This window comes from Heloderma suspectum, chromosome 4, assembly GCF_057233095.1.
Source record: "Heloderma suspectum isolate Gila_16-S chromosome 4, 16-S_ref, whole genome shotgun sequence".
NCBI lineage: Eukaryota > Metazoa > Chordata > Lepidosauria > Squamata > Helodermatidae > Heloderma > Heloderma suspectum.
Window position 1 is genome coordinate 312,920,026 of NC_139461.1, and position 14,893 is coordinate 312,934,918.

The following is a 14,893-nucleotide window of genomic DNA, read 5'->3' on the forward strand; positions in this document are numbered from 1 at the left end:
TAGGACTGGTAAAGAAAAATGTTTTTCATATTCACCTAGATTCTCAGAACACCACCGTGAAGCTTGGCTTTTGGTTTGATTGCGAACATAAACAGTTCTTCTGTACATCCCTAGATGGAGCCCGACATTCAGGACGTGATGCAAGGGTGCAGTTGATTAGGACTGAGGTGAAATGGAGCAGGGGGTGGGGGAGGGGGGCTCCCTTTCTGAGAAACCTTTTCTCCATGCCCCAAAAGGCTCCTTAATGTGGTGATCTTTTTAAGGTTGTGGTGAGGACTATGAGAACAGGACAGAAATATTTGCTGCTTTTTAGAAGGGGGGAAATGCCACTTTAAACAAGTGCAATTTTGGAGAAAACTTTGTACCCCCGGGAAAGGGCACTTCCTTGCTGTGGAAAACAAACCCCACAAAACCTCGGTGCAGCCCAGCTCTGGACTGCTGTGGAGACCGCAAGCTGGAGAGAGGAGTGACACTGGAAACCTCTCCAAAACTCAAGACTGAGAATCTCTCCCTTTTTTCCCCCAGGGTTCTGGAATCAACCACACAGTACGTGACAACAGCGGCTTAGGGACCTCATGGCTCACTAATCCATTATGGGTGCATAGTTGGCTTTAAACGTTTTGACACCCCCTCCCTTGAAAATGTATTGTTCATTACACGTGTATCCTGTCCTTCCTCCAGGGTGTCTTCTTACTTAAACGTTCCCTCCTGCAAGGTCCAGCAATTGATTTTACAAAAGACGAAGCTGCTGCACAGCTCTCTGCACAAATTGAGGTGTCCATCCAGAATGTAGATGGATCTCCTACTTCAGTAATCAATGTGAGAGATGTAAGTACCACCGACTAAAAGAGATGCTTCTCTGGTTGGCACCAGATGGGGTTTAATCACCGCTGTGTTCTGCTGTCAGAATAAGTGTGAATCTGACCAACCTCCTCTCCAGAGTGTCCATTTTGGCTTTCACGAACATGTATTCGCAGAAGCTCAGTCCGAGCGCCGCGTTCTCTGTGGCTGAGCGCAGGCTGACCATGACCCTGCCCATGGAGAGGTGAGAGATCTGTTGCTTTTTGTGCTCGGTGGAGTTCGTGCTGCTCAGAGTTCTCCTGATCGCATATGGTGTAGCTCTGTGTGATAGTTCTTCTTCCTTCTGTGTAAGCATATGGGGGATCAATTTGGATTGGGGCTATACTGGTTAAGGAGGAGGGCTTAAACACTCCCCCTAATTTCCTCCCAAATTCCACTTCCCTGGTGCTGGTGGTGGCAGGTAAAGAAGAAGAAAAACATCCTCCATTGATCCCAAAGCCTTTTTCTCTCCCCCCACCCCCGGCAATCTTTTGGGAAAATGGGTGGGGAGAAGGTTTGACACCCACTCCTGGACCACCATGGTCCTAATCTGAATTGGGGCTATGCGTGCTTACAGAAGAGCAAGAAAACTGTGATCAGGAGAATGTTACGTTTGGCCCTATGACCTGGTTTTTGCCATAATTGTCTTGCACAGACGGAGGCAATGACACAACTGTCTCTACATGGAAATGTGGTGCAGGGGTCCTCCGGGCCTCCCCACCATGATTCGCTTTGAGGTAGCACCCTTGTTAGGGCCAAGGCAGCTCTCTGGAAGAGATGCCTGCCCTACCTCCTGTTCTGAGGGCTCTCTGAGCGAGTGTTTAGACAGGCGGTCTCTCCAGAGAGGCCACCCACATGATGGGGGGGGGGGTTCTGCGAAATGAGAGATCAGGCTGGGGGTCTTTCCGGAGAGGCCGCCCACCCGATCTCTCACTCTGGAAGAGTCCTCAAAGTGAGAGATCAGGTGAGCGGGCGGGCGGGCGGCCTCTCCAGAGAGCCCGCCCATCGAATCTCTGGCTCTGACCCAACTCCCAAAGTGAGGTCTGGTTGCAACACTGCATTCGGCAGCAGCAGCCCCAGGCTGGAGGGCGCTGGAGTATTGCTGCCAGAATCCTGGGAGATGGTGGCAGGGCCAGGACGAGGCAACACCTGAGGACATTTGTCCCTCCCTCTCCCCAGGTGACCCACCAAAGCCACATCTCCTCGGGATGCATGAGAATTTCTTTTCAGCTCACAAAGCACTTGAAAATGCCCCATTCTCAATCCCACTTGTTCTTCCAACATGTTCAGACATTTCTGAACTTGCTTCCCATTTGCAAAATGTGTACAACATGTGCAAAATTCCCAAAACGTGCTACTTTCCTAACTTGCTCAAAATGCACAATTTTCCCCATTCAAATGAACCAAAAATAGGTTGCCAACAAGAAGGGAGCAAGCCGAGCTGAGACGTGGGGTAAGGGTCAGGGAATTCCAGTGAACTCGAGCATCGCTCGACCTCCCTCCCTAATCTACAGGGCCATCTGGGGATGGGCGAACTCAACCCACCCGACTCCCGCCTGCCACCCACCCCTGTGAGCCATGTGTGCCGAGCCGCTGGGCGGTCCGTGGGCACCCGGCAGGCAGCCTCCTGCTCCCTCGCCGAGCCAGCAGTTTGCATGAAGATGGCGGCTTGGCCTGTAACGGCAAGGCCAATGTTGCACCACTGGTGGCTGTAAAGAGGCCCATTTGTGCACAAAGACATAGACCACTCACGCCTGTAGTTTTGTGTAAATGGGATCTTCATGGCTGCCATTTGCACGAAATTGGCCTTTCTGTAAAGGGCCGTGCTGCCAGTTTTACCCAAATGGTGGCTCGGCGCGGGATCGGGGATCCCTGTGCTTGCCCAACTTGGTGCGTGCCGAGTCAGACAAGCATGGGGATCCATGGAGTGGCATCCAGGGGACTGAGCTGGTGAGAAATCACCGAGCTTCGAGCCCTGACCGGATGCCCGTGACATCCCTAGGGCTTCATCACAACTACTGACTTTGACGAAGGACATTCAAAGCGTGGTGTTCAGGCCAGGACAGCTCTCCTGAAAAGATGCCTGGCCCATTCCTTGTTCTGAGGACTCTCCCAGAGTGAGAGTTTGGGCGGGCGGGCAGGCTCTCCAGAGAGGCCACCCACCCACCCTCTTGCTCTGGGAGAGTCCTCAAAGTAAGGGGTCAACTGGGCAGGGGGCCCCTCCGGAGCACTCGCTCACCCGATCTCTGACTCTGGTAGAGTCTCTAGTGGGAGAAAATGGGGGTGGGGGAAGCTGCTCTTCCCAGAAGTCCTGCTGGCCACTCCCCGCTGTGGCATTTGCCACAGTGGCAAACAGGGTCAGTGCAGGGGCCCTCCTGGCGGTGGTGGGTGATCTGCTGCCCCTCCTGATCTGATGCCTGAGCCGGGGATTCACCCTGCCTCATGGAAAGGCTGCCCCTGCCCCCTACAGCCCCCCCATCTGAAGGGTCGGGAGATCCCAGGAGAGGATTTGGAGTGCATGTGGATGGATGCAAGGAGGAGGAGAGGGCAGGAAAGATCTCTGGAGCAAGCATTCAATGTACGTCCATCACTAGTCAAATCAAAATCCTAAAATCTTGAAAAACAGATCTAAATAGAATCAGATTATTAAAATTCAACCTTACATACAACCAAATGCCCATTAGAATAATAATAAAAATCATTAGCACTAATGAGGGCTAGCAAGTTGGTATTTAACCTGGGCAAGGTGATCAGCCGCCCAAATTCGGCACCCTTTTCCAGAACGGCTTCCAGGCACATTTGAAAGCAGGACGAGGGAGGGCTCTGTCATACTCCTGATGACATGACTGGGAGGGCAACAGGGCTCTCCAATACTTTTTTGATGGGATTGTGAATCAGGTTGGGAGTTTCGCCAGTGCTAGGAGGAAGTCCTGTTGTGTGTCTGTACAATGTCATCATGAAACCGTCTGCTTGCCCATTTTACCCACCAGAAGGAGATAATTTTGATACTTAAATTCTGACCATTTCCTCTTTTCCTCTCCCTCAGCCATGATTATTTATTTATTTATTTCATTTCATTTCTATACCGCCCAATAGCCGAAGCTCTCTGGGCGGTTCACAGCTGATCTGCAGCTGGTATCTTCAGGTGTTGGCATCTCTCAGGTAAGCTGATCTTTCCCGTGGCATCATTTTCCTCTCAAGGACTCTAAGTCGAGTGTGATGGCTTTGGCTCACTGATGTCCTCCCTTCATCTCCTCCTTCTTTTTCAGGTGGCTGATCTTGAGCCCCACTTCAATGGCCTGCTTGGAGAAATCATTATGCCTCTTCTCAATGGTAAGAGACCAGGAAGAGGGTCCTGCTAAATCCATGAGACGAAGGGATCAGCCTCGAAGGGATCTCCATGTTCAGAGGCTGCAGGGGAGGATGGGGTGGTTGGAGATTCCTCCAGGTTCAGACTAGAGGCTGTGATGGAGAAAAGGCAAGTAAAGGGAGACATGATAGAGGTGTACAAAATTATGCATGGTGTGGAGAGAGTGAAAAGAGAGAGACATTTTTCTGCCTCTCTCAAAATACTAGAACTCAGGGTCATCCCATGAAGCTAATTAGCGGGAGATTCAAGAAGACAGATAAAAGGAAGGGCTTCTTCACACAGCATATGCTGAAACTATGGAATTTGCTACCACAAGATGTAATGATGGCCACCAATTTGGATGGCTTTAAAACAGGATTGGACACATTCATGGAGGAGAAGGCTATCAATGACTACTAGTCTAGTCCTGATGGCTGAATGCTACCTCCAATATCAGACGCAGCATGCCTATGGACACCAGCTACTGGGGTACTGCTTGTGGGTTTCCCATGGGTTTCATTTCCTGCTTATAGATTTCTGGTGGGCAGCTCAGTGGCCTGAGTGTGAACAGAATGCTGGACAAGTCTGATCCAGCATGGCTCTTCCGATGTTCTTATATTCTTCAGTAGATCTCCAGATGTTTTGGACTTCAACTCCCAGCATTCCAGAACACTGGCCATGCCGGCAGGGGCTTCTGATGTTTGAAGCCCCACACATCTGGAGATCTCCCTTCTGACCACCCCTGTTCTCCACAAACAAGCAAACGAGTGTAGGAAGTGTTCTTGTAGCCCTGCTCTGGTCTACAGGCCAGAAAATGATTTGGGGTCCACAACCAGGCCCTCAGCTTGGAATTAGCCTCCATTTGCAGAATCACATCTTTTCCAGTCAGTCCAAAATCATTGGATTTGTTTCCTGTAGGGCCCTTGGTGGCAGAATTCCACTGCCTTCCCCACTGGATACTCCACTGGTTAATGTCAATATATGGACTGCTGGGGTAAGACCTAAGCAGTGTAACCACCCTGTCTCTGAGTCACTATACTTTAATAATAATTCAAGTACTTAGTGCTTTACAGATGTCATCTTGTGGTAAGCCTTGTGTATGCCCCAGCCATGGGCTTCCAGAATTTAGAGGTGCTGAGATAATGATAAGCCAGATCCAGGTTTGCTTACAAGGAGGCTTTATTGAGTACTTACAGCACACAGGCATACCCAATGGTTGGATCAGACAGCTTCTCTGAACCCAGAGCTGTTGCAGAACTCAGAGTCAGAGAGACCATGGAGTGAAGGAAAAAGAGTTTTTCTTTATTTAACGTGCGGGCTTAAGGCTGGAATTACTTCCAAAGAGCCAAAAGCCCCGATTTACATCAGCAGATTGTTTTTATAGATATTGTGACACATAGGAAACGGCTCCTCCTCTCCCTCCCGTGTGGGGTTGCAGTCCTCAACATTTCTTCTCCTAGCACCATTGTTTATAATACAAGAAATGGGTTATAGGGTAGCCATGATAAGCAGAGAACAGCAGAGAACATGATATACATATCACTATGACCTTAGCCTTTGTTGACAAGATAAGAAATTCCTGTGTCTCGTCAGCTTACAAACATATATTTCAGAGAGCAAGAGCTCAGCAAGAATGAAGCATGAGACTGCATGAGGCTACTTAGTCTGACCCCCGATATGGCTGCTACAGAGCCAAGGGGTAAAATGGGTTTTATACCATACATGTTAGCACTGAGGCAGCATGACAGCAGCAAGCGTTAATTAGCGTTCATCTGCAACTTTCCCAGCATAGACTAACAGAGCTTGGTGAGGAGGAAAGCAGTCAGAACTTTCCCAGCATAGACACCTGTAGCTTAGCACAAACAGAGCTCCACTTCCCAGGTGCACCCTAAGCCCTGAAAAGTACCAGAGCTTGTTAGAATGGAATGTGAATTGATCTTTGACCCATCTTACCAGCCAAGAGGCCCACTAGTAAGAGAATTGCACTAATAAAGCATTATGGATCTCTAGGCCCCTCTAAAACTGCTGATTACAGGCCTGGGGCCATTACACTTTGCTACAACCCAGTAAAGAACATTATCATTCCCCTCTTGAGGGTGGCAGGGGCAAAAGAATGATCTGATGCTGAAAGGCTGGTGGCATCACTGATGCAGAGATGAGATTCAAACTGGGGACTTGCTGATCATTGAGAATGCTGAAGGTTTCCCTTGAGATGGGTAGAGAAAGCTGGAGGGGGCTGTAGAGCCCCTGGCCACCTATCTCCACCCCAGTTCTAAAGTTTCTGCTTATCCGCCACCTCCCTAGCAGTTCATGGTCCCTGCTCCTGCCCTTCTCAGCATCCAGGGAAGCCTCCGGAGGCAGCCCTTTCCGCCAAAGGACACGTGGAAGGAGTCCAGAAAAGCTGCCCAGAAAGACAGTCCAGCAGCTCGAGGGCCCGTCCCAGCTTTCTCTGCCTGGCTCCAGGGGAGCCTTTGGGCTTCTCAGCACCAGGGCCTGGTTTCCTCGTGTCTACTGTTACCAGGAGGAATGTCACCTGCAGAGAGGAGCCAAATGGGGAGCACAGGCCTCTGGCTGCAGCCCAGCCATCCTTGCAGGCAGGAAAGGCAAAGGAGGACAAACATATGCACCATTTTATGGGGAATCTCCCTCCTGTGTTTTCCCTTTTTCCTGGGGTGGGACGTGCTGAAGCAGAATGCTTAGAACAAACTGCTCCCTTTCTCTCCTTGCTTAGGGTGTCCTCGTGCTCTGTGCCTGAGCCAGAGGACCTGTCATGCACAGAGGTCTCCGGAGCAAGAGGGAAAGAGAGGCCGGCCAGGAAGAATTCATCTTTGCGTGCCACCCACTGAGCTTTTCCTATTGGGAGGAATAGAAATGTAATACATGCATGGAATGAATGAATGATGAAGAAGCCCCTAACGCACTCCCTTCCTCATTGTTCTAAGTTGTTCCAATTGATTCTTTCTCATGTAATTCTTTCAATAAATATCTTGAGTTCAGCTGTAACTAATGGACACCCCTAACGTTTCGCCATAGGGTACTAGGCACAACTGAGCCAACTGGAGTCTAGGGGATTTTGGTCTTACAAAGGGAGGGCTCCTAGTGCTTTTCTGTCTTTTCCTCCTTGACTTATCTTTTGGGGGGTGTAAACATGGGAGGGCTACAAACTGAAGACGTCATCTGGACTCCCCAACAATTCTGTGAATGAGGCAGTGCAATTGCACAAGAAATGCCTCATCTGGAAACACTCCAAGTATGCCTAATTTCGTAACTACCTGTGTTCTAACTGGAATTTGATGCATAAAATACAAGGCAAGACAGCATTCATTTTCCAGAATTATCCTCCAAAGGGTGATTTCTTAGGCTCCCAAGTCCCTGAGCATGACTGACTAACATCCCAGAACATTCCCAAACAAAGCATGGTGCTGATCAGGGGTGTGGAGTCTGTGCCCCACCTGAGATGTTGATAGACTCCACCCAGCATGGCAAATGATGAGGGATGATGGGCATTGTAGTCCAGGTTCTGGAGGGCCCCTAGCTGTCCAACACTGGTATAGCATAAAGTTTTTTTTCCAGTCTCTTCTCTCCCCCCCCCCGCCTCTGACTGTATTTTCTTGATCTTTTTAGGTTATGCTAAGTCCCAAAATTTGTCCTTTAAAGTTAACTCTGTGTTGTATCATGGGTGGAGGGGAAGAGTGGGGGATTCTGGGGAGATTCAGGAAGGGGGAGCTTCCAGAATTTTCATTTCCTGATGACAGCACTGGGTGTACAACAGGGTTCAGCGTGAGCCTGAGTTTAAGGAGTTAATTTGAATTTAATCCAAATCATGACAGAACTAGCTTGATTATGATGAGACCCTCCTGAATTGAGCTTAGTAGGGGAGGAGGGGAAATCTCACCCATTCTTAACCATTAACAATTGCAGTGTTTTATAACTGACATACCGCTGAGGTGGGAATTGTACATCAAATTATTGATTGGTGGAAATCCTAGTTGTGTCATCAAAACATGGCTTAATTTGAGCTTGGGCTAGATTGTTACCTCCCCCCCCCCACCAGCAGCCCTCTTTCAATCAGGTGGGGAAACAAAGGTTCCCCAAATGCACTTTACACAGCAGAATTAAGACCGAATTAGATCTACCACGTCAGTTTCCCATGACATTGTTGTCTTCTGTCACCTCCATAAAGTCCCCAGATGTCAGCCTGTTACCACTGACCATTTTCTTTCTGGGGGAGGGGATGACATGGGGCATAAAGTATCCCTAGAACTATTGGTGGGGCGGGCTCTTTATGTCAATCACGCAAGCAACATTTTGAGGGGTATAGAATTTCCCATCGGTTTTTCCAAATAAAACTGGTCTAGGGCAGCAGACTTAAGCACACTGGGCACAAACCATGCGATTTCATTAGGGAACAGTTACCTCCCCAGAGACAAATTTCTTATGAGGTTAGAAAAAAACAAACCCCTCCCACCAAAGTTAGTTCTTAGCAATTATAAAGCTTCACCTACATTTTTCCCTTGACAGTTATGATACTTTCCTTATCTTTCTGTATTAGAAAACTTCTATAAATTGCCCAGAGAGCTTTGGCAAAAGACAAGAGAGGGTCTGGCTTCCAGGTTGGTGTGATTCCTGGCACCTCTCAGATCAGCAACGAGCCACTGCAGAAAATGCCCCCTGTGTTTCTTCCCTGAGTTGATGCTGCACAGGATCCTCCTCAGATCCCTGGAGTTGCATTTTTCACGGCCAAAGATCTGTAGGACACGGTGCAATCAGATCTGGCCTCTTCCCCTCGAGATGGCACTCATGTTTACAATGTGTGTTGGTTGTTGTGGTTGTTTTAATTCCTTCAGTGTACGCGATGGTTGATGGAGTGGCTACCACAAGGCACAAAGGCAGTTCTGTGTCCCAGGGAACAGAACAGCTTCATTTCAACACTGGGGAAAGCAATGAAGGAAGAGGCGGGGGTAACAGGGTATGCAGTGATACGTATTTCAGCTTCCTTTCAGCTGGGCGGGGGACTAGGGGTTTGCGTCATGGGAAAGAGCATTTTTGAGGAGAAGATTGAAGGAAGAGAGGTGGTATCCTGCGAGTGTTCTGGGAAGATGTGCTGGGCATAAAAGACAGGAAAGGAGAACAGGTGGAGCCAGGAGACCTTTGCAAAATGTGGCATTCCTGTCTGGAAGTTTTACATGTACAGGCTTTGTCCCATTGTTAGCATCAACACAAATGTGCACTGGTACAATCTCCTGCCATGATCGTTGCAACCTTGTTCTCTCTGACCTCCCCCATCACACACCCATCCTCTCACACCTCCATCCAGAATGCTGCCAGCCCAGTATCACTAGTCTCTCTTCTCTTATCATTCACACCATCTGGTACTCCTTCCCCAAATCTCTGTGGTGGCATTTTGCAAAAGTCTCTTGCTCTCTTAAAGTGGTTCTGCCCATTCTCCCTCCTTCCAGCCATTTTTTGATTTCCCATGATAGTCAATCGGAAGCGTGAAACCTCTGTTTTCTGAACTCGAGGTCGGTACTGAATCGAAGTGGACTGATTCTCAATCAGAGTGTGCAAAAGAGGGGCATTTTCTGAAGGAACTGAACTGGGGTTCGAGTCGAAGCATGGGATCATGGCACACCTCTACTTAAAACCAAAGGTTCTCTCTCTCTTGGTACTGTGGACCCCAAGCTACCTTGGGAAAATCCTGATGCCGGGCGTCTTGCCAGGACATGCGTGACTATGTTTTACTTCAGCTTTTAAATCAGTAGCCTGCTTAATTAAAGGGGTGAGAAAGAAAACAAGATAAATGGGTAGGACCACATGGGTGTCTCCATCCCCCCAAATATCTTCTGGGGAGACGTGCAGGAAAGGACGCTCGAGGATTGTACTGAAGTCCGAACCAGCCCCGTCAGTAGCCACGGATGTAGACAAAGCACACTCTGGTGGGTTAAGGTAAGACTTTACGTGAGATATAACAGGCTTACATCTCGAGGTAAGTTGGCTGAGGTCAGCCTCGTGGTCAGCATCCCTTGCAGGAGGAAGGAGGAAGAAGAAGAAGAGAGCAGAGGGAGGAGACAAGGAAAAAGGCAATGCGATCTCCCAGAGATCCCCTCCCACCTGACTCAGGTACATATTAACCCTTCAAGTTCAGGTTAAGTGACTCATGGCCCGAGTTCCTCCAACACCTCTTCTTGAGGGCAGTGGGTCACTTAGGGATGGCAGAGAATTTCTCCCCGAATCTTCGGGGGGCCGAGCGCCAATGCATTCGGCCCCCCGAAATCGGCGGTGAAATTCTCCGCCCCCCGCCCCCCCCCCCAGGATGGGACTTACCTTTGGCGAATGTCCCTCCCGGTGGCAGGTCCCGGCGACAGTTCGTCGGCCTTTCGTTGGGGGCGGGGGCGGCAGCCGGTCTTCCGACCGGCTGCTGCCGCCGCCATTACAAAGTATAAAAAAAATCCAAAACCCCGTGATAGGCTACGTAATGATTAACGTAGCCAATCACGGCTAGATTTCCAAAGCCAGCCGTGATAGGCTACGTAAATCGTTACGTAGCCTATCACAGGTGACTTTGAAAAAAAAAGGCTACGTAAATCTGATAGGCTACATAAATCTTTACGTAGACTACCGGGACCAAATAAGGAACACAAATGGTGGCGCCCATAGGGCGCCGCCATTTGCGTACCCGCTTTTTTTTTTCCCAAAGTCACCCATGATAGGCTACGTAACAATTAACGTAGCCTATCATGGCTGACTTTGGAAATCTAGCTGTGATAGGCTACGTTAATCATTACGTAGCCTATCACGGGTTTTTGTTTTCTTTTTTACACTTTGTTTCGCGGCCGGGGAGACAGGGCGCTTCTCCCCGGCCTGAATTTCGGCCAGACGAGGCGGGAAGCCTCCCCCCCCGGCCTGAATTTCGGCCGGGCGAGGCGGGACGCCTCCCCCCCCTCGCCTGAACTTCGGGGGGAGAAGCGAAGCGCCTCCCCCCCACCGCGAAGCACCCCTGCGAAAAGGTAAGTGACTTTCGTACATCCCTAGGGTCACTGTACTAATCCCACGCCCATCAGGTGGCGCTGGTGCAGTTCCCCCAGCAGGGGCTTTGTCAGCACATCTGCCACCATTTCTTCAGTCGGGCAATACTTCAGTTCAGTCGCCTCTTGCTTTACTAGGTCCCTTATCAGGTGATGCCTCAGGTCAGTGTGCTTCATCTGTGGCCTCAGTTTCTCGCTTGATGCCAGCTTTAGGCACCCCTGATTGTCTTCATGTAGCACTGTGGCTTGTGTGTTATCCAGTCCCATGTCAGTGAATAATTGCCTAAGCCAAATCACTTCCTGACAACACGCACTGGCTGTTGCCACATACTCCGCTTCTGTGGAAGACATGGCCACAACTGCCTGCTTCTTACTGGCCCAACTGATAGTCCCGCCATGATATGGGAACAGGTTCCCTGATATGGACTCTCAGTTTGACTCGTCGCCCACCCAGTCTGCATCCACAAACCTGACCAGCCCTGCACGTGTGCTGCTGAGCAGTTTGAGCATTTTGTGTGTGGTACCCTTCAAGTAGTACATCACATGCTTCACTCCATTACAGACTCGTTGAGATGGCTTGGCCACTTTCCTGCTCAGGATGTCCACAGCTGCAGCTGTGTCTGGTCTGGTAACTGTTGCAATGAAGAGCAGCTTACCAATGGCCCTTTGATACTGCTGATTATACGGCAGTGGGGCATCGTCATCTCGCCCCTTCAGGTGATCCGTGGTCATGGGAGTCGTGACCCCCTTTGCCTCTGCCATTCCAAACTCCAGCAGCATCTCCTCAATCTTTGGTCTTTTATTTATTTATTTATTTCATTTCTATGCCGCCTAATAGCCGAAGCTCTCTGGGCAGTTCACAAAAATTAAAACCAAACAGCACACAATAAAACAATTAAAAATATCTTTGACTAAGGAGGAAGCTCCCACTGTCCCTCTTCTCGATCTGTATAATCAAATAGTGTGCTATTGGACCCAGGTCCTTGATGTCAAAGTTCTGCTTCAGTCTGAGCATAATTTCCATGCCATTGCTTTCCCGCTCATAGCTCAGGACCAAATCGTCCGCATACACTAGTATGTATGCCCACCTGCCCCTCTCTGTCGGGTATAGAGGCAGGACTCTGCTTTCCCCTTGCTGAAGCCCAGATTTACTAGGACTCCATTAATTGTCTCATTCCAGGCCCTGGCAACCTGCTTCAGTCCATAAATGCTTTTGTGCAGTCTGCACACTTTCCTTGCCCCTTCTGGATCTACAAACCCTTGTGGTTGCTTCATGTACAGATCTTCCTCTATTTCACTGTACAGGAATGCTGTTTTGACGTCTAGATGTCTAACTTGCATCTCTCTGCTGGCTGCTACACTCAGCATTGCTCTAACGGTGGTGTGCTTTACCTCCAGGGCAAATGTTTCATTGTAGTCCTCCCCATACGTTTGAGACTATCCCTTTGCTACTAACCTGGCCTTGTAGCATTCTACTTCACCATCTGTGTTGCACTTCACTTTGAAGGTCCACTTGCAGCCAATTGCCTTGCGATTGGGGGGAAGTTCAGTCAGGGTCCAGGCCCCTTTTGGTGTAATGAGTCCATCTTTTTCTGTGCTGCCTTCTCCACCTGTCTTCCTCATCCTTGGGCAAGGAGGCATCCCCACTAGGGATGGCATGGGTACCCGATTCAGTCTGGGAATCTGGTGGACTTGTTCCTGCCCGCACCCCCAAGCCCTGCTCACTGAGCCTCTGCTCGCTCCCTGCCCGCGCTCGGTGAATGGCCTGCACTCACCCCGGCAGCCTTGTTGAGCTTCACGGTCACCATTTTCTGAGAAATAAAATGGCAATCGCAAAAATGTGCAAATTTGTGCACAAGGGGAAATGCACATTTTGCGAATGCGCATATTTGTGTATGCACGAAAATACGTATTTTATTAAAAATGCACATTTTCGTACACACACTAATGTGTGCCTTTGCAAAAATGCACATTTCACACATGAGAATATGCACATTTGCAAAAATACACATTTCTGCGCATACAAAAACATGCCCATTTTTGCAATTGCCATTTTATTTTTTTAGAAATGGCAACCATGGAGCTCAACGAGGCCACTGGGGTGAGTGGGGCCACTCGCCGAGAATGGGAGGGGCTTGAGTGCAGTCCAGGTACCAGCAAGAGGGGGCAGGGGCTGGGCAAGGGTCCAGAAAACCCAGATGGGGATGCGTTCACACATCCCTACTCCCAACTCGCTGGGAGTATGCCAGCAAAGAGTAGGGACGCAAATGGTGTCCACTATGCCATTTGTGTTGCTACTCTTTTTGGGCCTAGACTCAGTAATGGGCTGGATGAGGGCCAATAAACTGAAGCTGAATCCTGGCAAGACAGAAGCCCTGTGGCTGAGTGGTTCCCGGGTTTGGGAGATAGGCTCATTGCCTGTTCTGGATGGGGTTGCACTCCCTCTGAAAGATCAGGTCCGTAGTCTGGGGGTGCTCCTGGATCCATCCCTGTTGCTGGAGGCCCAGAGGGCTGCTGTGGCTCGGAGTGCCTTTTACCAGCTTCAGCTGGTTCACCAGCTACGGCCTCTCCTGGACAGGACAGCTTGACCACAGCGGTACAGGCATTAGTAACCTCAAGACTGGATTACTGCAATGCGCTGTATGTGGGGCTGCCCTTAAGGCTGGTCCGGAAGCTGGAGCTAGTGCAGAATGCAGCAGCTCGGCTGTTGTCGGGAGCTGCTCCTTTTCAGTGTGCAACTCCTTTGCTGAGGGAACTGCACTGGCTGCCTATTGTATTATACTAGTGTACAAAGCCCTAAACAACTTCGGACCAGGATACCTGAGAGAGCGCCTCCTTCCCTACCAACCTGCCCGGTCACCGAGGTCATTGGAGGGTTTGCTCCTGGTGGTTCCACACGGACCTATGGCCCGGTTGGAGTCCACCAGGAGAAGAGCCTTCAGTGTGGTGGGCCCCTTCCTGTGGAACTCCCTGCCTTTGGAGGTCAGGCAGGCGCCAACATTGTGTTCCTTCTGGTGCCTCCTGAAGATATTCGTTCAAGAGGCCTTCCTTGCATGACCTGCTGTGGTTTGTTAAACTCCACTTTGTTGGGGTTTGTCTTTTTAAAAAAAAATGTTTTAACTCTTTTAACCAATGTTTTATTTTTTTATCATGCTGTTCACTGCTCTGAAATCTTCTGAAGAGGAGCGGTATATAAATATTGTAAATAAATAAATAAATTAATTAATATTAACCCTTCAAGTTCAGGTTAAGTGACTCATGCTCTGAGTCCCTCCAGCGTATGCATTTCGATGCAAACCACCCTTCCTGGACTTATGTGCCAATTGGAACACGTAGATCCAGTGAATTTTGTATGTCCTTGGATTTTGTGATGCAGCTCAAAGAAGTGCCAAAAGGCATATAAAAACTGTAGATTGGATAAAATACATCTAGAAATGCATATTTTGTGAGAAGATATTTTCCAGAATACATATGCCAGTGTGGTGTAGTGGTGAGAGTGTTGGACAAGGACTCAGGAGGTGCAGGCTCTAGTCCCCACTCAGCCATGAAGCTCACAGGGTGACTTTGGGCCAGTCACTGACTCTCAGCCCAACCTACCTCACAGGGTTGTTGTGAGGATAAAAAGGCAGAGGAGGAGGACCAATGTGAGCCACTTTGGGATCCTGGCAAGAGGGAAAAA

The 14,893-nt window shown here is 49.4% G+C and overlaps 1 protein-coding gene across 1 annotated transcript; it reads right to left on the reverse strand.

The window, feature by feature from the left end:
* Positions 1-11,643: 11,643 nt before the first annotated feature.
* On the reverse strand, positions 11,644-11,994 carry LOC146349072 (uncharacterized). The gene has a single exon (XM_084851823.1). It carries the CDS (start codon positions 11,992-11,994, stop codon positions 11,644-11,646), a length of 351 nt encoding a protein of 116 aa, XP_084707949.1.
* Between the last annotated feature and the right edge of the window lie 2,899 nt (positions 11,995-14,893).

What these genes read in the sequence shown, in the direction of transcription:
- LOC146349072 (XM_084851823.1), bottom strand. Translation starts at nt 11,994, where the DNA reads ATGCTGCTGGAGTTTGGAATGGCAGAGGCAAAGGGGGTCACGACTCCC.